At 56.3% G+C, this 24,024-nt stretch overlaps 1 protein-coding gene across 3 annotated transcripts in view; it reads left to right on the top strand.

The window, feature by feature from the left end:
* Positions 1–3,739: 3,739 nt before the first annotated feature.
* Positions 3,740–24,024, top strand: part of MAP2K3 (mitogen-activated protein kinase kinase 3) — a 35,303-nt gene continuing 15,018 nt past the window's right edge. The window contains exon 1 of one of the 3 annotated variants that reach the window (XM_049791307.1): positions 3,740–3,827. In XM_049791307.1, coding sequence (XP_049647264.1) covers positions 3,812–3,827 — 16 coding nt within the window. In that variant the 5' untranslated portion in view covers positions 3,740–3,811. Of the gene's footprint in view, positions 3,828–5,200; positions 5,229–18,558; positions 18,889–24,024 lie in introns of those variants that run through there. The other 2 variants (XM_049791309.1, XM_049791308.1) reach the window with 2 other exon arrangements.

Here is a 24,024-nt window from a genome sequence, read left to right as displayed (position 1 = left end):
GGACTGGTGCACTGGGGCTGTGCTGGTGACCTGCGGGGTGCGGTGGAAGCCCCAGGTCACGGCCCCCGGGGTGATACTCTGGCCTGTCCTCCCCCCTTCCCCAGGATCGGGCCCTGGGAACAGGGCAGGGGGGTCCGGCAGAGCCCCACTGTGGGGCGATGCCACGTCCCGTCACCCCGCAGCGCAGAAAAGCCCGGAAAACCCCGGGAGGCTCGTCAGGGTGGCCACAGTGGTGTGCGAACAGCCGGCTTCGAGATGCTCATCCCAGAGGTCCCAAAAGCAAAGGAAACCTCGTTTATCAGCTGCCACGGGACACCACGGATGCCTGGGGAGGGGGACGTGCCAGAATCGTTATTTGTGGGACAGTCGCGCCAAGCGCACCCTCAAAACCAGAAGCGCTTGAGCTTCCACGCACCGCGTCGTGTACATCGGGGTCTGCTCGATAAGCTCGGCGTATCCGCCTCGTGCGAAACTGGGGGAGGAAATAGCGGCGTTTCTCTCCGTGCCCGTGGAGCTGTAGCAGCAACACCTCGCTAGATTTTAATTAAAAGCTCTCCGAGGTAGGAGCTGAGCCCGTCCGAGGCGTCTGCATGCCGGCTGCGCAGCGGGGCAGGCTGGTGGCTGCCTGTGCAACAGGAAAAGCAGCAACACCTAGAATTAATTTGGAACTTGTAATAGTTCACTGGCAGCTGCTCTGCACCTAAATACCATCCCGTGTAGCTTGGCCTTTGTTTACTCATCCCTTTGGCTCCTGCTCTCCGAGTTAAGAGTCCATCAGCTGATTAATTCATCAGGCCACTCGATTTGTTTGGTTTGTGCTGCTCCATCGGCCGGTGCCGGGTGCCGGTGTTGTGCCCGTCGGGGTCACGTTCTCCCGCTCCCGTCGAGCGCAGGCGCCCGCAGCACCCGCCGGCACGCAGAAATGGGTGTCTGCTAGGAGAGAGGGCTTCGTTCCCCTCCTCCTCCTCCGTGAAAGACTAGAAAATGTCGGTGCTGAGACATCGTCCTTCTCCTCATCCCCTCCCCGGCAGCCTTCGCTCCGCCTGCGCTCCTACACCATATGGCAATGCGGGAAGATAAAAATGGCAAAACACCCGGAGCAGGGGTACGCAGGGGAAGGCAAAACACGCTGCAAACAGCCAGGCCAAGTACGGCTGCGATTTTGCAGGAAGGAGATGAGCGGCACGAGCCCGAGGGCAGGGGGGAGCCCGGGGCAGGCAGAGAGAGGGGCCGAATCCTGCACCCTGCTTGGAGCTGCGAGGGAGCGCTGATGCCCTCCAGCGCGCAGGGATGCTCAGGAGAAAGTCAGTCGCTTCGCTGGGAAACCTTAGGAGAGAAGGGAAGGGAGAAGCAGGTTTTGCACAAGGGTGAGGGGCTCCTCGCCGGCTCTCTCGGCGATCCCCCTGATCTCTGTGCCGGGGACACCGGGGACGCCCCGTCCTGCCGTGGGTGCGTTTCCAAACCAGGCCCGGCAGCGAGGGGCCAGCACCGAAGATTCGAGCGTCGAGCACCAGCGGCAAAAGTCCCAGCGTGTCTGGTGAGGTCTGGGCCTGGGATGCGCCCGAGCCTTCCTCCCTCCTTCTCCCTCCATCGGCCTTTTCCTCCAGAGCCTGCAAACCCGCAGGTTTACCTACAGCACCCTGGAAACACGGAGAGGCCTTCCAGGGGTGCCAAAAATCCAGCACCCTTGCCAAAATTTCTGGGAGCACTCGAGCTCCAGCGGGATGCTTTGCCCTGCCTTTGCCTGGGATGATTCCCTCTGCCTCGGGCCAGCAGTTACAGCTTCTTCTGATCTTCCAGATCCACTTCTCCAGCAAAGAGTCTGCCGGGTCCGACGACAGCAGCTCAGGCAGACGGAGCTCAGGCAGCAGGCAAGGAGCCATGCTGGCAGGCACCGAGAGGTTGCAGAAAAGGAGAGGTGCTCCCAAGAAGTCCCCATGCCTTGCCACCGACGAGGAGGTGACCGTGTGCTGCCTCTGGCCCCTTTCCTCGCATCCCACGGGGGTCCGTGGGCTCCCTCCCCAGCCGCACGCCTTCCCACCCTGTTGGATTTTGATGCCGAGCATTCCCCAATTTTCACTCGTGCTTCCGTAGCGTTCCTGCCCTGGAAGGCCTCAGAGCAGGTGACAAAGCCCTACTTGTGAAGTGCCTGGCGATTTAAGATGGGTGAATAAAAGCCGGGCGGCCGTTTCATCCACCCCTGTAATTGCAGCCGGGGCCGGCGGCGATCTCCAGCCGTGCCTGGGGATGGAGGAGGCGATGGAATGATGGAGCATGCGACGTGCTTGGGGACAGCAGGGTCGTGCCCTGCGCTCGCAATGACACCCCGGGGTGCTGCCAGCATCAAGGCCAGGCGTCAAAGCTGGTCCCGCCGGTCCCTCGCAGGTCCGCATCCAGCTGCACGTTTGCGAAGGTGCTAACGATGCTCTGCAGGCTGCGCTCCCCGAATCTCGCACCCAAACATCGGCCCAGCCCAAACCCGTTCGGATCAGCCGGGCTGGAGTTCAAACCCCGTTGTTGATTCAGAGATTCGTACGGCTAAATGCCAGAAGGGTCCCCTCTGCTCCCACCTCCTGCTTGCCCAGCCCAGGCAGTGACATCTGCAGCTCTTGCATCAGAGCTAATAACCCTGCGGTTCAACTGGAGCGGAGTTTTTTTAGAAAGACTCCTCGCCTGTGTTGAAAGACTTGAAAGGTGGTGAATCTACTACGTCTCTCGGGAAGGTAATTGCTCGCCCTATTAAAAACCTGTAATTTGTTTCCCATTTGAACTTTTCTAGCTTCAATTTGCAGCTGCCGGATCTTATGCCATCGCTGCTGGATTCCGGGTCCGTTTGGGGCACCGGTCCTCTGCAGAAGGACACAGACCCCAGTCTGCCCAGCTCCTTCCCTCCTGCAGTCATTCCCTTGAGCCGTCTGGTTTTGAGGCAGGTTTTCCAGCCCTCGAACTGATCCAAAACGCTCCGCAAAACGCCAAGCTGAGAACAGGCTGTGACAGAGCAGCTGTGATTTCACCAGGGCTGTCCGCAGTCGCCACCCCTCCGACCCCTGCTTTTTTTGTATCGGTATGGATCTGTAGGGATTTCAGCCAGAAAATGGCACTCGTAATCTCCTTTTTGCTTTTTCAACTGCATCGATCGTGCCTTGGTCAGCCGCTACGTTCTGCAGCCCAGCGCGGGTGTTTGGGGGAGCATCCTCGCTCCGGGGACGTGCCATGGAGGCATTGCTGGGCTAGGAGGGATTGATTCCTCAGTGACTTCGGAGAAGAATAAATCCCCCTCGAGTTTTCAGCCAGACCCACCGGTGGGACCCACGGTGTGCAGAAGCAGGGACCCACGGAAGATGCGATGAGCTTGGCCGGTCTCAGCTGCGCAGCACCAGCCTCGCTCCCACTCCCCCTCCCACCCCGTGCCAGGCGTCTGGGCCGCGGCGTAGGACTGGGTCCCCCCCCGGCAGGTCTCCCCGCCCCTAAACTGTGCCCTACGGGGGTCACACCGGTGCCGGGGACAGCGGGGACTCCCCGGTTCCACGGCAGCACCACCACACCCGTGAGTCCCGCCCGCCCGCTTCACTTCACCCCCCTCACCCTTCCCCGAGAACCGCGAAGCTCTTCCCGCGGACTCCCTAACCACGCCTCCCCCCCCACACACCCCGCCTCCCCGCCGCTGACCGAGCCTACCGCGGCAGGGAGGGGGCGGAGCTTAACCGCCCCTTCGCCCCGCCCCGCGGCTCTTCCCGGGCCGGCCGCCGCGCAGGGCCGGACTCCGCCGGGCGCCGCGCTCTGCCCGGCCGCCGCGGGGCCGCCGCCAGCCATGTCCCTGCCCAGAGGTAGGGCCGCGGGGGAGATGCTCCGTGGGGCTCCGGGGAGGAGGTGGTGGAGGTGGAGGAGGGTGGTGGTGGTGGTGGTGGTGTGTGGGGGGGAGGAAACGGTGCTGCGGCCGGGTTGAGCCGCCTCGTCGGGTCTGGCGTAACCCGCGGGGACCGGGCTGTTGCCTAACCCGCCGGGCGTGGGCTGCCCGTTGCAGTCGGTCGGGGTTTCCTCTGCGTGGGCTTCGAGTGTATTTCTCTCTACCTGGTCCCGGTTGAGGGGGTTGTGCTGCGAACCCGTCTGCAGCTCGGTAGCGCGGACCGGGACCGGGGCAGGAACCGGGACCGGGACCGGGCTGCAGCCGCCCCCGGAGCTTCAGAGCCCCCGGGGCGTGTGTGCTGCGTGGAGGGGAAAGGAAGCAAGCAGCCCCGCTGAGCCCCGGGAGAAGGAGGAGGGGCGGTTTGGAGGGAGGGGGTGAAGCTCCTGTGGATGTGGAGAACGATTAATTAAAAAAAATAATAATATAAAAATGCAAGTTTTATCCGCTGCTGCTGCGGTCTTTCCCGCTGAAGGAAAGGGCCCGTGGCGGCTCGGCAAGCGTCGTGGCTCGGAGGATGAGCAGAGCCCTCGTCTCGGCCTAACGAGGCGGGAAGGACGGGGACGAGGATCCCGGTCGTGGCGGTTCGTTTCGGGGCACGGCCGTGACCCGATGCCGGCATGTGCCGGGAACGCCGTGGCGGAGTTTCCCATTGTCTCCGCCGTACGTGGCTGGCGAACGTGACCGTGTGTCACGGGTGTTATTTATAGAGCATCGCCGTGACTAAGGTGGCCTGGTCGTTGTCCCAAGGTGAGCGCCGGCTTGGCAGGCATCGGCCCGGGATGACACCGCCAGCGTGCCGGGATTCAGGAAAATGGGGAAATGGCTTCGCCGGTGTCTTGCTGCTCCGGGGAGCCGGTTGCATCAGCACCGTGAGCGCAGACCGGACAGAGGAGGGAGCACCCGGAGAACGGTTGCTGCCTCTGTCTTATCACCGGAATAAAATTGGAGGGGTTTTCCTCGTTTGGGAGTGATGCACTGGAAACTTGAAGTCAGGAACCATGTGAGCAGATGAATGCACCTTGGCGTGACTTTTTTTTTTTTTTTCCCCCCTACTTTTAAATGATCCGTGTCTTAACCGGAGGGAATGTGGACCTGAGTTTCCTGTTTGCTGTGTAAGCAGGGTGTGAATCAGCAGCGATTTACGGTGCTGCTGAGCGGAGCTGCTGACTCACAGGTAGGAGCACATGCCTCCAGCCGCCGTCCGTCCCGCGTTGAAAGGGATCGACCCGGCTTCTTAAAAAGGCTCTCGCCGGGACGCCCGAGCCCAGACCCCTCTCTCGGCTCACGGGTGCCGTGGGCAGCGTGTGGATGGAGGAAGGAGGTGAGCCCAGCCGAGGGATAGCTCGTGTCCTGCGGGAGACGAGGCCCGAGCTGGTACTGGGAGGATTTTGGGGGAAGCGGTTTGGCTGACGGCAAAAGGCGATGCCTGCGGGAGCACCTGGGAACGTGGTGCTTTCCTCGGAGGAAGCTTGGAACCCTTCTGTGTCTGCAGGTTTCTGGTTGCATGGGGCTGTTGGTTGTGGCGAACCGGTTCATTCATACAATTACTCCTAATATCCTTTGCCGGAGGTGTTGCACGTGTGCTGAGTGCGCCCGGTCTCTGCTGGCACCGGCAGCTCTGGGTCCCCGTGGACCCGAGCTCCTTCGCCTCTGTCGGGGCAGCATTCAGCACGGGGATCGATCCTGAGCGTGTGTAACGCATCTGCCTCTTCAAAACCCTCTCCTCTCGTCCTGCTAGCCGTCCACCGTGCCTCTCCTCGGTTTTGCATCTGCCTCGGCAGTGCTAGCCCTCCGAGCGGGTTTGCCGGCGGCGCGCTGCCGCATAGGGATGCTCGCAGGTCCGAGGGCTTGCAGACGCTGCTGGCAGCACTCGCGGCAGCTCCTTCTGCTTCTCTGTTCAGGCAGCCTGAATTTAAGCTAAATTTCCCTAATTTTCCTTAGGGAGATTCAGCGAGCGGTCTTGGGTTTCCTTTTGCTTGTTGCTTTCCCTTTGTGGGCTTGAGTCGGTCAGGGTCGTAAAGGGAGGCCGTTGCGTTGAAGCTCTCAGGTTGGCGATTTCCGTGATAGGTGCGTACCAAAACTCGCCTGCCGTCATTTTGGCTTAGTCACTGGGTTGTCTCCTGCCTCGGGAGTTTTTGGGGATGCGCGTGGCTGGCCGTGACACGCGCGATAGGAATGGTGCTGGGCGAGAGCTTTGCCTCGCTCTGCGCTAAACATAGCTTGTGAGATAAACACCTTCTGGGGATTAGGCGAAGCTCAGGAAGGATTTCGGCTTTCTTCCTCTTCCATTGCTGGTATCTACTTGATCCAAATTATTTCGCGGGATGAGGTGTGTGGGAAAAGGGCCCTCGGTTTCCGTGTTCTCTTGCACTGTCAAGTGTGATGTTTACTAAAATATGCAAAATTTCCCCATTGTCTCAGGTCACCAAGGCTCCCTGGAGCTGCGTTTCATTGAATGCGTGGCACTGAGGGAAGGAATTGTGTGCAAAACTCCGGCGCTGCCCCTGCGTCCTCCTCGCAGAACTTTGCAAGGGACGCAGCCTCTAGTCAGAGGTTGCGACACGCGGCTGGTCCTGCGTGTGATTTTCCAACAAAGCCTGCACCTTTTTTGGTGAAATGGATGCTGTGAAGGGAGGGGTGTTGTATCTGAGAGGTTAAAGCAGAAAGGGGATGAAGCCTCAGGGAGTCAGCAGCCTTTGGGTGCATGCAGAAACGTGGTGGAGGGTGCAGGGTCTGTGTTAGACCCTATGGGTACAAATCCAAGCTGCTGCCTTTCCCTTGCAGCTCTAGGCATATTTTCTGCCTGCGTGTGCAGCCCACGTGAAGACCCGTGTGCCCATCGCCGTGGCTGTTGGCCGTGACTCCGGTGGCCCCCGACACCTGGGAAGCCCCTCCTGGAGGGACAGACAGGAACGTGCCGGCGGGGTGGCACGTGTTTCCCGAAATCTGGGAAGGGTTTGCTGGAGAAAACGGCTGTGCAGCTGCGGGGAGAGAGGGTGCACGGATGGGGTCTGGAGAGAGAAGACCTACTTGGCCTTTCCTGGGGCTCACCCAGCACCAATGCCCAAGAAATTCAAAAGCAAGTCCTTCTCTTTAGGGGAGAGATCTTCCTGGAAGATGGGTGCTGTTGGGGAGAAGGGACAGGATCCGTCTAAGCCAGGCTGTGTTTCTGGGGAGGCAGCTCTCCTTTGACATCGAGGCTTGGAAAAATCAGTGGTTAGAAATGCCAGAACCTGGGGATGAACTCGTACTTGTTCTGGTGGTACGTCTATTTTGGGTAGGTAAATAAGCGGTGGGGACGCGTCCCTCCCGTGCCCTCCGTGGGAGCACACCGCCGTTAGGCAATTCAGTCATCTGTGAATCCTGTACTGTCTCGTGCCATTCACACTTTTCCTGCCGCCACCCCAAAAAAAGGCAGTTCTGCTGAAAATACCCATGGGGCCGTGACCTGCACAATCAGGGCTTTGCCTTCGGGCTCCCGTCGTGTCCGGGCAGAGCAGCCACCAGGCTGGTGTCCCCTGGTTGTGCGTGGGCATGGGGGTAGCAGAGATAGGAGCTCTGATCCCACAGAACCAGGTTTTTATTTTAATTCTAGTTGAAGCATCACGGAGCTTGCATCCAATTAATTATGACAATCATAGAGAGAGCACAGGGCTTTGCTCCTGCCCTCCTCCTCCTCCCTGCTAGCGTAACGGTGGGCGCCTGGAAAATGTCATGTTGGATGTGATAAATATTTAGCTGTGCTTCAGCAATCCCTTTCCCTCCCTGGAGGGATGCTCCCCTGCTTTTTTTCATCAGATAATGCTTCTCCCTGAAGGCTGCTGCTTTTATTTTCCAGCTTTGGGCTGCAGTCCAGGGCTGAGCCGGAGTTTGCTTTGCCCCTGGTGTTTGCAAAGGTGGTCGTCGCTGGACGAAACTCTCATGTGTTTTATAGAGCTTCCCTTTGGGTGCCTGGGAACGGGTGCGGGTTTCTGGTCCAGGTGATTTGATGACCCAAGAAGCCACCGCTGTGGACGTGGGGCTCTGTGGGTTTTTGGACGGAAGATGGTTTTTTAACTGGTGTTAATAAGGCACTGCCCAGGCGGGCTGTTTGCTGGGGAGAGAGCTGCGAGAGGAACTTGTGTTGGCTGGGGATGTGATTTTACTGTACCAACAAAAAGTTTGGGGTTTTACTGGCATGACTCAGGACTGCTTGTGGGTATGTATGGAGCTAGATCTACCCCCCGCCTCTTTTGGTGACAAAACTCTGTAGCGCGGGTCAAGCGTTAGCCAGAGATTTTGAGTGAGGGAGAGGGCAGAGAGGATTTTTTTCTGGTGGAAACTGGAAGTTTCTGTTCTTTTTTCACCCTGGGAGATACCCCATCCCTACACAGCCCCTTATCTGTGTGGGGTCGATGCTGCACTGATTCTGTGACAGCATTGTGAGTCTAAAAGTTCATCGCCCCAAGAAATACGTTAGTTACTGGGCACGACTGGAGTTATGTCGGATATCACGGTAGCGTCTTGTGGTCCCAGCTGGCCTCAGTTTGTAGCGGGTCCCAGTCTCTCCTCCCTTTTCTGGAGCTGGGACAGGGCTCCCTGCCTGCATCTTTCTCTTGCGGCCACTTGTGTGTCCAGCAAAAGGCTGGAGCAGAGTCGCTGCCCGTGCGGGATGCAGTGGGTTACGGTGTGGCGGAGGGGAAGGGCAGGGTCTGGGGGTCTCATGGCTGGGGAGGGAGGGAGGGAATCGCTGCCTAATGCTGGGGGAGGTTCTGGACCTGCAGTGGGATGAAGGTGGAGGGGAGGTGGATCCTCTCCAGCTAATCCTGTGCTGTGTTGTCCACGTGGTTTAATTAATCCACGGGCATAATACCAGAGGGCTCTGTTGGGCACTGTCTGCTCGGTCGACCTGTTGCAGGAGAAGATGGACGGCACTTTGGAGGAGCACGTCCCTTTCAAGCCCTGGAGGCTGATGGGCTTTTCTGTGTGGCGTGATTGCCCCTGTGTGTGCTGCTGGATCTAATGTAGGGGGAAACGGGGAAACGCTTGAATCATGGGCTTTAAGGACAGAAGGGATGATGGCGAGCATCGTGCTCGGCTGGAGGTCAGGACGTCGCTTCCAAGAATTACTGCAGCCGGTCGAACAGCTTTTGGGTGAATTAAGCCAGATTGTGTAAAAAGACACCCAATCTTGTTTTTAAAGACATCCAATGCTGGAGTTTGGTTTCTCTGAAATGTGAGTGTTGGTGACCTTGGGGAGCTGTGTGGTGCCCTGGGCTCCCTCCGGTCCCTGGGAGCAACAGCTTTATAGCCTTGCTCGCCGGGAAGCGAGGGAAGGAGACGCGTGAAGGTGATGGTCTGGCTGTTGCCCCCTCCTCTGGGAGCTGGCAGGGTGCACGAGGAGCTTTGGGGGGGTCTGGCACCCACCGGACTGTCGCAGCCTCTGTTGTCCTGCCTGCACTGCGCCCTGGGAGGGTCACTGCTGAGCTAGGTGTGTCCCATGCTCTAAGCCTTAATTTCATCATTTCAAGTGAAATGCTTATTTAAAAAAAAAAAAAAAAAAAAGAAGATAAATTTCCGTTAAAAACATAACTTGAGTGGAAGAGGAGGCAGGATGAGGAGGAGACAAAACTTACCAGAAGTTGTTTGTGGAGCATCCACCCTTCCTCCCCCCCCATACCACCACCAAAGAAAAATCTCGTTTTGGAAAGGAAGAAACCTCCAGAGTGCTCGATACAAGTAATTTCCCATCAGAGCCTGCTAACCTTAGCTGTGGTTTGGCACTGGCATCAGCCTAACTGCTTGTATCCGATGAACCTTCCTGAGGACGATGGTGGTGCTTGGACCCTCTCCTCCCCGGGAGCTGCCCGTCGGGTACCGAGTGCCCCTCGCCGCAGGGCGTTTGTACCTGGCTGCCTCGTCTCCTGCCTCGATAATGCCTGTTGTGTCTTCTCAGAAACTTAAAAGCAGCTTTTCATGATTGCATTTTGTTCCCATAAAGGTCTCGGAGATTTCCAATAAGGAACACGTAAAACCCCGCAGCCGGGATGGGTCGTGCCGGCATCTCTTTGGCGGTGCCGAGAGCTCCGTCCTTCCGTACCGTGTGCCGGTGACGGATGGGACCGGCGATGCAATGACCGGTGGTGCAGGACAGAGGGACAGGAGGGGAAGAAGCTGGTCTGCAGGGCTTGGCAGGTGACAGTCATGTGTCTGACAGATCATAAACACGCAGGGCTGGTTATGTGGACGGGTTGGGGGGGGTGGTGGTGGTTTAAGGGAGGATGACGAGGTTATCTAGGGAGTGTCAGCTTGTCTGGGCTTGCAGGCCAGTTAGATACTGCTTTGTGGTTTGTGTATATAAATTCCCTCCTAGCCTGAACCTCGCAGGGAAGGCTGATGAAGCAGCCTGCCTGTGCGGCAGGAGTTTGTTACGGTGGGTCGGGTGCTGTGGCCCCGCAGGGCTGCAGCCTGCCCTGGCCGTTTTTACCGGCGTGTGTTAAGAGCAGCCCTTGGAGATGGCAGCATCCTGACCTGGCTTGCTGGAGGACATTTGCCCCAGCTGGAGCAGATGTCCTCTCCTGCTGCGTGCATCTCTCCCTGCAGGAGACTTTCCTATTAAAGGGTAGCGAAGGGCGAATACACCGCGTGGTGGAGGTATTTTTTTTTGCCGTAGGATGGAGATCTTGGTTGACTTGGTGTCAGAGTGGGAAAGTTGAGGCTGGAGAGGAAGATGATGGAGCAGCAGAGCGTGCAGCCCCGAGGACGGTCCCTCTGAGTCAGTCCTGAACGTGCACCCCGCGGCCGGGCACGGCTGCGGGGGGGGTGTGTTGTGCTGAAAGACGCAAGGATGTCTTTGCAGCTCGTCACTAAAAATGACGTGGCTCTTTTTCTGAGAGCCAGATGTGCTCACCGTCGAGGCTTTTTAAGAAAGCTGCTCTGCATAGTTAAAAATCCCCAGCCGCCGCGGACCGCTTGGTTTCTCTCCTGACGTGCTGCCAAGTTGCACCTCAGCCAAAGATGAAACGATCTTGCGCTGATACGTTGCTTTGACTGCTCTTTGTCATCTTCCAAGCACCTTTAGAAGGTGCTTGGGGGTAGGTGGCAGGCCCACGTGCCTGTTTGTAAAACCCCGTGCCTGCACCCAGAAAATCCCTGCTGGCACAGGGCAGGGCAGCGCAAGACATTTTTGTGCGGGTGCGCTTGTGCTCAGCTGGCTTTCGAGGTTTCCCTGGTTTCCCCGCAACTAAAATCATCCACCCTGTGCCGAATCCGCGCCCGGCTCGCCCGCGATGCTCCCTGCCAACTGCCATCCCCTTGGGCAAGAGCTCGGTGGTCAGAAAAAACCCGATGTAATGGGGCAGAAAGGAGGATGCGGGCGCTGGGGGGCTGGTGGGAGGTGGGTGGCGATGCTGCCGGGGGACCCACATGGATCTATACCAGCCTCCGTGCTGGGATCCAGCTGTCTCTCTTCGGCAGCACTCGTTTTCCTTAAGGCTGGAAGCAGCTGCGCGCTGCCTTGAGGCTGCCAAAAAAAGGAGGATGCGGTGGGTGTTTTAGATCTGCTGCTTCTACAGCCCCCTCTGTTCGCTCTTTGTTAGCATCTGCAGCCCTGTTTCCTCCAGGTTTTGGGTTGATCCCTGCGATTGCTTGGCTGGGAGCATCGGTGCTGAGCGCCGGGTGCCGGAGGATGGCTGGCACCGGCCAGGGCTGGGGTTGTCCTCCGAGCCCAGGATACCTGTGGGGCTGTGCCGTGGCCGGGCTGCCTCTTGTGCTCTGCAGACGCTGCTCTCTTGCCCAAGAGAAGCTTTTTGCAGGTATTAATTACACCTGCCCCTGCCTGGTTTGCTGAAGGATGTCTGGGTGATGTGAGTAAAGCGGAGGCTGGAGGAGGTGCCTCTAGAAATTGCCAGGCAAAAATTCTGGGTGAATATTAAATTGAAACTCTTATCAGCCTTGCGTGTGCTTTGCTAAGGTGCTAGAAAACGACTCAGCTTTTCCTCCAGCGGCTCTCCTGTACGTGCGGTTTCTTTTTCTGTGTACATTCCAGGTTGCTGCAAGAGTTTACCCTTAATTTTGGATCCACAGAGAATTTCTCGTTCAGTAACTGTGGATTTCCCCGTGGGGTTTTACAGTCACAGCTCAGCAAGGGAAACCGTGCATAACCGTTGCAGGGAAGGGAGCCAGCGTGTGTTTCCCTTTATCTCAAACAGGTTTGACGTTTCACACATCTCCTTCCAACTCCTCTCCTTGCCGTTTTGCACGCCACCCCGCAGCGCACCGTGCCTTTCCCCAAAACGCTGGTGTGAGCCTCGCTCTTTGGGGGTAAAGGGGATTTTTTTTTTTTTTTTGAAGTTTATTATTTCTTATTTAAATGGAAATGGTTCTTGCAAGGCCTAAGCGTGCCCAACGAGAAGCTGCAGGCTGAGCTGCACTGAGTCACAGCCTGCGAGCTCGTGAGCCGGGACGTGAGCCGGATGCGTTGGGACTGGCCCGTCTGCGGAGACCGCTGCCTTCCCGGGACAGGGTGATGGCTTTTTGATCCGCCTTTACTAGGAAAAGCCTGTGATGCTTACTTCCTCTGAACGCTGGAAAAAATTGCAGCGCGGTAGCTGGATTCGAGAGAGGTAGGCGAGGAGTGAAAAAAAAAAAAAAAAAGCGTGGGGGGAATAAAACCCACCCGAAGGGAAGCAGCGGAGTGAGGCTGTGCCCTTCTTGCCGGCAGCCGCGTTGGGACCACGGCGGCGAAACGCTGCCGAGCCGTGGGCGCGTCGCCTGTGGAGCCCCTGCCTTTCCCAGGCACAAATCAGAGCTGCCCTGTGGGTACTGGGCAAATCCACCACAAATTAGGTGTTTTCCCCGAGCAGAGCTGTTGCAGCCTCAGATAAGAGCCCGCAGGGAGGGAGGCAGGAGGGGATGGTGCGGGGTGATGCTGGGCAGCGGGGCTGGCAGCAGCTTTCAGCGTGCTGGTGGTCCAGCCTTTAATTGGGGGTGAGGTGGGATTTTTAAGCTTTGCAGCAGGGAATTTGGAGGAACAAAGGAGAAATGTTTGCAGGTGATTTCTGCAAAGCTTGGTGCTTAGCAAGTATGTGGTGCTTGTCTTATCTATCTATTTATCGATCTATCTTTTATAAGATAGATGTATCTTTTATAAGATATATGTATATATCTTTAACTTCCTAGACCAAAGGAGAAATGTTTGCAGGTGATTTCTGCAAAACTTGGTGCTTAGAAAATATGTGGTGCTTCTCTTATCTATTTATTTATCTATCTATCTTTTATAAGATAGATACATATATATCTCTTTAACTTCCTAGACCAAAGGAGAAATGTTTGCAGGTGATTTCTACAAAACTTGGTGCTTAGCAAGTATGTGGTGCTTATCTATCTATCTAGATACGTATATAGATACTTAACTTGCTAGACCAGTGAGCAGCAGGAGCTGAGCTCATGGACCAGCTGGATGTGGGACTTGTTCTGGGAATGTGGATGTAGTCTGTCCTCTGGGGTAGAGGAGCAGCGATGGGAGAGCAAGAGGTTTGCGGTGTGGGTCGGAGGGATGGTGTGGTTAATGCCAGGAGAAGAGGCTGCGGGTCCGGCTCGCTGTGGCTGAGCTCTCCTGGGGGTTTCAGGAGCCAGCTCTCTCCTTGCTACATCAGCCCTTACTCCCAGCCCCGTTGCAAGCAGGTTACGGGGACCGAACGGGTCACCTGCCACCTCTCTTGACTTGGGAGCATCGTTAGCGGGTTAAGACTGATGCTTTTTGGCTGGGCGCTGAGGTTTGAGTGTGGTATCAGGCTTTACGTGGAGATAAGGCTGAGTGGTGGCCTGAGGGGAATTGGACAGTCTCCGTATTTTGTAGCTGCTCTCAGCTTATAGTTTTCCTTTGCCACATCTGAGCCAGGGGAGGCATCCCGGCTCCCCCCTCACCTCATGATGGGATGGATTTTTTTCTCTCAGAAAAACTGAGTGGAGAAACTAGGGACTTCAACTGGCTGTGTCTGCTTTGCACCATCTCTCTGGCGTGATGAGCCCTTTGCGTTTGCGTCTTCTACCTGGTAACCCTGAGCAGGGAGGGGAGAGGGTGAGAGAGGCAGGGAAGAGGGATGGCACTGAAGATGCCCCCAAAAAAGCAAAGAATTGGTGTGGGACAGCAGGAGACATAGGGGAGTGTACCGCAGCACTCGCCTGCTGCTTTCCATAAGCCACCGGATCGGCACCCTGCTCCAAAAGAAATAATCAAAGGTTTTCCCCGCTCCTCCTCCCTGGAGATGCGATGCTGGATCACCACCAGAGATCAGAGGTTTTTCTGAAGATGCGCAGGCTTTGTCCACCCGAGCTTCGGTGGCATTCCAGGATCAGGGAAGCGTTCCAGGTCCCAGAGGGTAACGTCGCCGTCTACCATCGGAGCAGCCGCCTGCCCCGTTCTCCGGCGCGGATGCTGGTCTCGAAAGTCCTGCCTGAAGTCTCTGGGCCAGGAAAGCACCTGGGTCGGTCTCTTGTTTCTGCCTCTCTCCTGGAGCAGGCGACTGCGGACATTGAGGCCTTCCTTGGTTTTTTTCCCCTCCATAAATTCTGTTTTCAGAGTGGGTGCCTGCTCTGCCTTACATCATTTGCAGAGATGAAATCACTCTATCCCTGCCCAAAAGAAATTGGAGGGAGGATGGTGGAAAGCTAGTATTTTTTAATTATTATTATTTTTTTTAAAGAATTGCATTAGAAGCAGAGAGGGAATACTTTTGCTGTCTTGCCAAGTTTACAGAATTTTGGGAGCACCTGGAAGTACTTGAATTGCACCAATTTGGATGGAAAAAGGAGTGTCTATTGACTCTGGAGTTGAGTTACAGCTGACAATTAAAAAGTCAAATGACTCTTTTCCTTTCCCACTAACTAACCGTGTGCCTCCTGTCAAGCTGATCTATTCCAAAAACGGTTTGAGTTTTTTCTCCCACCAGGAAACTGTCACCAGCTGGTCACATCAATTCCAAACAGCTTTTCTTTTTTCATGGCTTTGCCTATGGGCTGAGAAATCAAAGGAAGGAGCATTGCTCAAGGGAAAGCTGGGTACCTGCTGGCAGGGAGATAGGCACAGGTGACGGGTGTTCTGCCTCTTCCTTTTTCTCTGTTTTTGGGGTTTTTTTGTTTTGTTTTGTTTTAGCAGGCTCTTTGCTTTTCTCTGAGCACCGTCTCCTTTGCCTTCTCCTAACAATTAAGGCGTTGGGGCTGGGATTGCTTCCAGACCTTTGTCTCATGGCAGCACGCCAGCGTCTGCAGCCGAGTGGGACCAGCACGGGCTGCGCTGACGAGATGGCTCGTGGCCGCGGGTTTCACGCTGGCCACGCACGCTGTGGGCTGGCCAGACCTGTGTGCCGCCCAGCTCTGTAGTTCCTGATGAGCTGTGGGTTGGGTTAATTAATTACCCATCCCAAGCATTTTCCCACCGCCCCCCAGCCTACCCTCAGTGGGTCCACGTTGGCACTGCGTTGCAGCTGAGCTTTGAGGAGGCGTGACCTCTACTGCTGCTTTTTGGGGGGAGAAAATCCAATTGGAGCGATGGATGCAAAGGAGGCAGTCTCCAGCCCTCTGACACTGCTCCCAGAGGATGCTCTGCCCGCATCCTGGCTTGGTACCTGCTCCAAAGAAATGCCCCTGTGACCGTAACCACCTGCGCACCGGGGTTTTGCACAAGCTCTGGTGCAAAGCAGCACAACTCTTGGTGCGTACGTAGTGTGTCCTATAATGACATAGTGCAAATGCCAGCTAGCTGGTATTTTTCCAGCTTTGTAAAGTCAGTCTGGTCTCTGCTCACACGTGGTTTCTTGGAGGGGAGCCTGTGTGCTCTATCGTCACGGGGCTGCAGGATAGCAAGCTGCCACGAGGGAACAAAACACAAAATCAAACTTTTTTTCCAGCCCTTGGGGTTATGCAGGTAACCTAAAAATACAACTGGAATGTAACTGGGCGGTGACATCCTCCCGGAGCTGCCGGCAGAGCCGGCGCGGCTCGTGGCGGTGTTATCTGGCCGGTGCATGGAGGCCGGGTGTGGTGGCAAGACCCAGAGGTGTCAGCGCGAATGTCGGCTTCTGGCTGTCAGTAGCTTTGGCTAACGTGCCTGTCCCCCAAATCCCTCGCTGGGTACCGGGAGGTTCGTACCCTTCTCCCTTGCATCGGTTTCGCCCAGCCCCGGTGGCACCGTCGGTGTGACATCCCGCTCCGCCGGAGGAGATGAGTCCTGTGCGGTGATTGATTGTCCCCAAGTACCGTCCGAGGGGATGAGAAAGATGACCCTGTTCCCTTTCCGATTGGATTCGGTTCAAAGGCTTTGCTTAAAAATAGAGCTGCTGCAGAGTTTCCAGGCTGCGGGTCCCGTGCATGGCTCAGGCACATGGGGCTTTCCCATGGGACATGCACCTTGTACATGGAAAGGCGAGTGCATCCCGGGCTTGGGGCAGTGGCTGCATTAAGAGCCTTGACCAGGGAAACTGCTGCAATTCCCGGTTGGATGGAGAGGTGCAGCGGGCATCGGGCAGCGTGGCGCTGGGACAGCACGGCCGGCTGGTGCGTGGGCTTTTCCCTGATCGGAGGGAAAGCGGTATCCCGTGAAAATCACCCCCTGCCCAGGCAGCAACTCTTCTTTCGGGGCAGGCGAAGCCATTAATTTTTTGCTCAACCCCAAACGCTCCTTGCCGACCCTAAATGGGGCATTCCTCTTTTGCCGCTCGTGGCAAAGTGGCTCTTCCCCGGTCCCCAGCTGCGATGGTGACCCAGCCTGAACCAAACTGGCCTTGGGAGACGCTGCCTGTCTGCAGGGGAAGGGTGGGGAGAGGGGCACGGTGTTGGCAGGGCACTGTTTGAGCTCATTGCTGTTTTTAAGGGTGTGCTCTTCCACTTATTCGAGCCAGCTGGCTGATGGGAGTGATGGGAGCCATCCTTGTCCCTGGCTCTTTCCCGGCATACCTGGACCTGCAGCGAGTGCCTTGACTTCTCCCCGTGCCAGGATTTGCTTCCCCGGCTTCCCTCGGCTGTTGCGGGGCGACGTTCCAGCGCCGAGGTGTGGGAAGGCTTCGTTAACACCAGCGGAACACCCGATGCCTTTTTTGTTCCTCTGGGATTACCTGTAGCATATAAAGGGCCAGATGATTAATGGCAAATGGTGTGCGTCTTTCAAGGCTGGGCAATTCCTACCGCGTCAGCAAACTTTTGAAAGGGCTGCCAAGGGTGAGTGAGACTTGAAAGGATGCTTGGGTTGGTTTTGTTTTGGTTTTTTTTTTTTTTTCCTCTTGTTTTGTGGGGTTTTTTTTTTGTTTGTTTGGTTTTTTAAGATGCTTTTGAGATGTCAGGAAGCTCTGCTTTACACCGCCCCTGGTCCTTGGGCACTAAAACCCACCAGGACTAATTTAAAGGAAATCGTGTTTCCCATCCCACCTGCTGGGTTAGGGACTTTCTGCTCCAAAGCAGCAGTGATTTTTGTGGGTGTCTGGAAAGGTCCCTGGAGCATCTTATGTCTGGGTCAGGGAATTAGCCATCAAGCCAGAGAGTTAATGACAGAAGGACAGCGCAGCATCATTCTCCCCAGGAGTGCCAGGGGTGGGTGCTGGTGGCTCTCTGTGCCATCTGTGATAGCAGCTCCTGCATCAGCATCCTTTATGTGCTGATGATCTGTGCTTGAAACTATACCCTGGGAGTGGAAATGTGCCTGAGAAAATATCTTCCGCAGTCCTTCTGGGGCTTATATAAACACTATTTAAAATTAGAGTCACTCATTATGTTGGTATGTGCATTTACCTTGACCTCTGACTTTTCTGCCTGCAAATGTGTATGGCCTGGCACAGCCTACGAGTTAGGGAATAGCTCAGGAGCAAACCGGAGGCATGTTTTTTTCTGTAGTTTAAGGTAAAGAAGCTGGTACAGTATCTCCCCTCCAGGCTGACAGAGAAATCAAAAACAAAACTGCAGCCTGTCAAGGCTGAGTCTGGCTTTGATCAGGAATGTCAGCGCTGGCTTCTGCCAGGCTGGTTTTGAGGGAAAGGGGAAGAGCAGCGATACTTTTCCATGGCTTTTCTTGCACGTGTTTGCAGAGAAACGAAGGATTATTTTTTTTTTTTCCACGCTGTCGTCTCTCTCCCTTGCTATTTACCAGCCAAATCCATGCAGCGACTTATATTTTGCCACCAGAGATGCTGTCTCGGTTGTCACCCTGCAATAGCCGCTAAGCTCCATACCGGTATTATCATGGAACAATATTTCTACTATTTGTTGTGGTAATAGTCGTTAGTGGCAAAGCAATTAGCGTGTCACCTGCAGCAGAAAGAAATGTGACCTCTTTCTATCCCGGCACCCCCTCGGTGCCCAAACCGGCGAGCGTGGGCTTCCCTCCGCTCCGATGCCGGGACCGTCCTCGAGCAAGGCTCGCTCCGGTGGGATGCTTGGGGAGGGGGATGGAGGAGGCAGGAGCGGGCTCTGCCTCTCTGCCTGCAAGCTGGGTTTGAATGATTTAATTTGTCGGAAGAAAACGCGTCCCACTGGGATGCACTGTAGCAATCCAGTGCTTCAATGGCTCCCGGAGCTGGAGCTGGCTCCCCCCCAGTTTCCTGTTGACGTCATCTGCTATTTCGCTGCTGCAGTTTTTACAACTGTTGAGCTTTCAAGGGTAATCGGAGCTGAGACCGGCCAACCTCGGCAGCTGCCGATGAGGGAACGCGGCTCTACCTTCCCCGTCTCCCCCAACTCGCCTTCGCCGCCGCCGGCCTCGCGGACCCCCGGGAGCCAGGGACGGCAGGCGAGGAGAGTCGCGTGAAGCCGGCGAGCGCTTCGGGCCATGCATTCCCACTGAAAATAACCATCGGTGCTTGCGAGAAGTGCCGTGGGCCGGATCCTGTGGGGTTTTTTTATTATTTTTTTTTTTTCTCCCCCCCCTCCCTCCTCCAGTCCGCCCCCATCCCACTCTTCTGCCAGGCGTGCCGGCGCTGTTCTTCATTTCTGGGAAACCATGGACAAGAAGCAAGGTAGATGTTGCAATTTCCAAAACACGTGGTCGGGGAGAGTGAAGGGTTGATTCTGGTGCTAAAAGGGACCGTGTAACTTTTTTGGGTCAATCCGCGCGGTTTTACTTCTTTCCTCTTGCTTGGGCGGGGGGTCAGTGTTTGCAGCTGGGGATCTATTTTTAAAGCACTGGAAACTTGCATGTTTTTTGAGGGGGTGAAACGCTGGCATCTTAATTGTAAAAAAAAATAAAATAAAATCTAGCATGGCTAAAGGAAAATATTCAGAGGGTAAAGCTAGCTCCTGGCTCCGGTCTTGGTTGCATTCCTGGGACACAGGGTTTTCCAGCAGCTCCTGCGTGGTCGTCCCCTGCTAAAAAGCCTGTTGCATTGGAAAGGCGGGTGCCCACGGCAGTCAGGAGCTCTGATTCAGTGCAGGCTGACAGGTTGTTTTGGGGCTGCAAGGGGCTTTTTCTGAAGCGTGGTTTTTTCCTCCTCCTCGCTTGCTTTTTTTGCAGAAGTGGCGAGCGCGGGGCGGCGATGACCCGCCGGAGCCCCTCTCTGCAGTGGGACCTCGGCGGGCCGATGAGTGACGGCTTTCGGCAGGTTGAGGGCCCTTTTTCCACTTCCACAGATAGCTTTTTCCACTCTCAACGGTGGAAAATAGCACAAAGTGCGCCTGTGAGGAGCTGGCTCTTGTGACCAAAGCAACCAAATTCCCCTCTCTGCTTTGCACCCTGCCTCTAATTTCTTTCGTTCTTTTTTTTTTTTTCCCTTGATGCTTTTTTGTTCCAGCTCTTTCTTTGCAGCAGGGCTGGGATCCACCCTCCAGCCTTCTGCCCCCATCCATGGCATTCGACTCTCCTCCTCGGATCGAGGAGAACTGGGATGCATCCGAATCGTTTTCCCCAGCACTAACAAAGCGGCACAACTCTGGAAGCAGCCTCCCGTGCTGCAGCCGTCCCCAGGATTTCACCTGGGGCTGGAACCAGAGCCTTGGGGAGGCAGCGGAGAGGTTTAATTTCAAAGGTCGGCTCAGGCAAATAGTTTTATTTACAGTTCTTTAGATTGTCCTGTTTGTTTCTCTCCGCCTACGCCGGGAGAGGTGCAGCTTAATAGAACTGAAGTTGGTGGTGGCAAAGATGAAGATTCAGATGTTGAATTAAGCAGTTGCAGGAAATGTCTGTGTCAGTTCTTAGCTGGCGGAGGCTATAGCATGAGAAAAAAATTGTTAGTTTTTTTTTTTTTCTTTCTTTAGGAGGAAATGGTTCCTTTCTTAGCATAAAGGATGCAGTTACGTGCCTGCAGCATCACGTGGGTTACAATCGTGTCTGCACCAGGAACTTCTGTCAGCTAATTTTCCCCTGCCCGGGTGCAAGGCGCCGTGCCGTGTGCCCCCATGGCCGGCAGCCCCTTCCGCTGTTTTGCGTGCCCAGGGTTGGTACCAGAACCCTGGGGCTTGCAGGGGCATGTCACCGTCGTGACACCTTGTCCCGCTGCTGCCTTTTTTTGCCCACGTGGAGGGATCTCTAGCGAGGAGCTGCATTGCTCTATGCTTGCGGCCGCCCCTCCTGCCCAGTGCCCTGGGAAACTAGCGTGTTTCTAGGATTTTCAGGTGATGTAAACCGTTCTTCATGTTATAGCAATTCCTCTTGCACCAACTCTGCTGGGGTCCCAAACGCGGGATGGACGGTGCTGAGGCCTCGCCGGTGAGAAAGAGCTGACAGCAGCTGCCTGCGGGGGCTAAAAGCAAATGCTGCCCTGGGATGTACTCGGGACAGAAGGGCTTGAATTGCAAGGTCTTGTCATGCCCATCCCACTGCCTTTTTGTTCATCCCATTTTATTTTTCTCCCCACCCCCAGTCCTTCCTCCACCCTCGTTCACCCTGAAACAAGTGCGTGGGTTTTTCCTGGGGGGCTGCAGAGCCTCAGGAACAAGGTCACCTCCCGGAGGTGACACATCCAGCTCTGGGGCTTGCAGCAGGCAGCCCAGCAGCCGCGGGGTGCTGGGAGGGGGGCAATTGCTGGGCTGTGCCCCCATCTCCTGCACTGGGGCTCTGCCTGCCCCAAGCTGGCTCTGCAAGAGCTTCAGGGTGGGACTGCTCATCTCTTCTTTTTTTTTTTTTTTTTTTCTCTTTTTTTTTTCTCTTTTTTTTTTTTTTTTTTCCGGGCTGTGCTCAAGGGGAAGTGGTGCCTGCCCCACTCCACCTCTGCCCAGCCAGACCCACGCTGCTGCTGCAAGCAGTGGGAAAAGCTTGCAGCAAGAAGCAGGAATTCGGGTCAGCCTAGAGGGTGGTGGAAAACTCCTGGCAAATATTGGGAGAGCCGTAACAGGCGAATCCAATCTCTGCCTCAGCTCCCCTGGCTGCAGGGCAGCATCGTGGGTGATTTTATTCCTGCAAGCATGGGCTGAGCTGGGTTTTCCGCTGGCGTAGGTGGCCCAGCCAGAGCCTGGGAGTGGTGGCAGAATACCTCCGGTTTAAATTGTGCTTTTTCAGATTGGAGCTAGGAAATACTCTTCGCGGCTAGGCAGGACGGGGTGGGAAGGGGATCGTTGCTGACCCAGGCGGTACGATGCTGGGAAGTCAAGGGCAGCAGTTTGGGGGTACAGGGAAGTGGGGTGACGTGCAGGGCCCCTGTTATAGCAGAGTTCATAGGGGATGGCCAATGCACAGAGGCAATAAATGACCCTCCTGTACTGTGCAGGGGGTTTGTAACGGGGAATCTCCGTGTCCCTTGCTGCCCCTCTAACCCACGCTTGCAAATCCTCCTGCCTGCGAACTCGGGCTCCACCGAACAACGCTCCCTATTGATGCCCGACCCCAGACTGGGTGCTCCCAGCTCCTTCTGGCCTGGCTTTTGCAGCCAGGGCTAAGGAAGGGCTGACGCCGCAGCCTGCGGGACGCCTGGCTCCGGGAGCGTGTGGACCCTGCTCCTGCCCCGTGAGTCACCGCGCTGCGGCCGGCGCTGCCAGGGGAGCCGGCGGCACAGAAGGCGCTTTGTGCCGGCTGTGTGGGGTTACTATGGCAATTGGGGAGAAGGAGAGCAAACAGATTAAACAAAATACCAGCCGGAATGGGGGGCATTTCAGGGCTTCGTGTAAAGGTCTAGCTGGTAGCTGCTTTGGGGGGGCTGCGTGCAAACCGCTGTCTGCATTTCAGAGCAGGTCATGGAGGAGAAATGCTTGGTGCGAAGCTCCCGGTCAGCAGCGAGCTAAATCTGACCCCCGGGATGGGATGGGATGGGATGGGATGTGTGAGCTCCCCGACCTGCCTGGGTGCAGAAGGACATTGGGGACCCCAGTTTTTAGGTTCTGTTGTCGGCCCCCCACGCTGAGTAGCGAGAGGCTGTGCGTGGGAAGAGGAGGCATTTCTGAACCCATGGATGGCATCTTTCCTTTGGCTCTGTTTTGCATTTGCTTTCCTCGTTGCTCAACCGGGTATTTTGCAAAGTGTCATCAGTGGGCATGCTGGGCTGTTGATAGTCCCCCTCGCAGCCCTGCTAGATGGGCGATGGGGAAGGAAACTTTGCAGGCTCATGAAGTAGAAGCCGTGATTGCTGTGATATGGTCAGGTCTCCAGAGATGGTTTCCAGCCAAGCAGGATTGGTTTGGGGCAGAGCGGCTTGCTGGCTGGTTTCATTGAGCTGGAAGTTCACATCGCTCCCGCAGCTCACGGGAACTGTGCTGGTCCCTTATGGGCCGGCTCTGATGCAGGAAAGGTGGCAGATAAGATGGGGATATGGACTGATCCGTGCTGATTCCCTCAGCAGGGAGGGATGCTGCTGGTCCAGCAGTTGGGACCTTTGCAATATCTTGCAGACCAGCTTTCACCTGCAGCCTCAGCAAGGTTTGTGTTTGGGGGAGGACGGGACTGGAAAAGTGGATTTCAGGCACTCGTCTGAGCTGAGATGTCTGGAGCTGGGGGGGACACAGGGATGGGGACGGGAGCTGTCTGTGCTGGGAACGTGCTGGACATGTATAGTCCTTCTGTCTCGCTGCTGCTGCAGCAGGAGCTCTCAAACGGTGCTGTGTCTCCCGCTGAAATCCCAGCTCCTCGCCTCTCCCCTCCCTTCCCCGGCGGCCTTTGGAGTGCTGGACTTTGTCCGCACGCCTGTTCCCAGGAGCCAGGCAGGTAGGAGCTGTTTCGAAGGGCCGGCCAAGGCCACGCTGAGCCATCCGCTCCCAGCCCCATGCCTGGAGCACACCTCGCTCTTTGTGCTTTTTAATGCATCTTCCAGGTCCGTGCAGCCAGAAGCGCCTTTAACTGCAAAGCGCAGCTGCCCCCTCGTCTCTTTTGGGGGGGGGATCAGGACTTCGACTCTCTCAGCTGTATCACTTCAGCCCCCATCCCAGCCCCTCCGTGATCTATTTATTTTCCCAGCGAGTCGGGGTAGGTGGGTGAGCTGTTTGCCGATGGAGGAACGGCTGGGGCTTTGCTGAGCAGCCGGGGGTCCGCGGCACAACAGGGAGCTGATTCTCAGCCCTGCGCAGGTCTCCTGCGCCCATTGCTGTCCCCTGGACCTCCAGGCTGGTTCTCTCTTATCCCTGTGGTTTCATCTGCAAGTGTTTGGCCCGCCCTGGACGTGTCTGAACCCCTTTTCCCTCTGCGGTTGCGGGTTATGTTATCTCGGTGCCGTTGGGAGTTGGGGAGGAGCGGGAAGAGAGCATCCTCTCGCCAGTCACTCCTGATGGGATCGTGCCTTGGCTGGTGGGGTCTCAGCCTCCGCAAGCCTGGGTTTGTGGCCAGTTTGCTATAGTCAGCTCCTGGTTTTGTCCTGGTTTCCCTTCGTTGGGTGTGGAGTGTCTCCTCTCCTGCTGGGAGTGACTCCTTGGGTTTTCCTTAGGTTTGGTGGCCGTCACCCTCCGTGCCAGATCTGACCCACGCTACGGAATGGCTCTGGCTCTTCCCAAGAAAGCCTGGATGGGGGCTGAGGGGCTGTGGGGGCAAGGAGGAGCAGGACAGGGAGAGTTTTTCGGGAACCCTGGACATCACTAATGGCGTGGGGACCTCTTGTGGCTGGAGAAATGGGGATCAGGCCAGCCTCGGCTGGGCTCCGGCAGCCCAGTCTGCCTGCAGCGTAGCTGGGATATTGCTCTCCTCGTGGGATCAGGAGGGATGCGGGGTTGGTACCTGGTGGGTCTGGAGCGTGAAGGCTGAG

Source organism: Accipiter gentilis, chromosome 33 (genome assembly GCF_929443795.1).
Source record: "Accipiter gentilis chromosome 33, bAccGen1.1, whole genome shotgun sequence".
Lineage (NCBI taxonomy): Eukaryota > Metazoa > Chordata > Aves > Accipitriformes > Accipitridae > Astur > Astur gentilis.
Note: the sequence above shows the minus strand (reverse complement) of the source record. Positions and strands in the feature narration are given on the sequence as shown.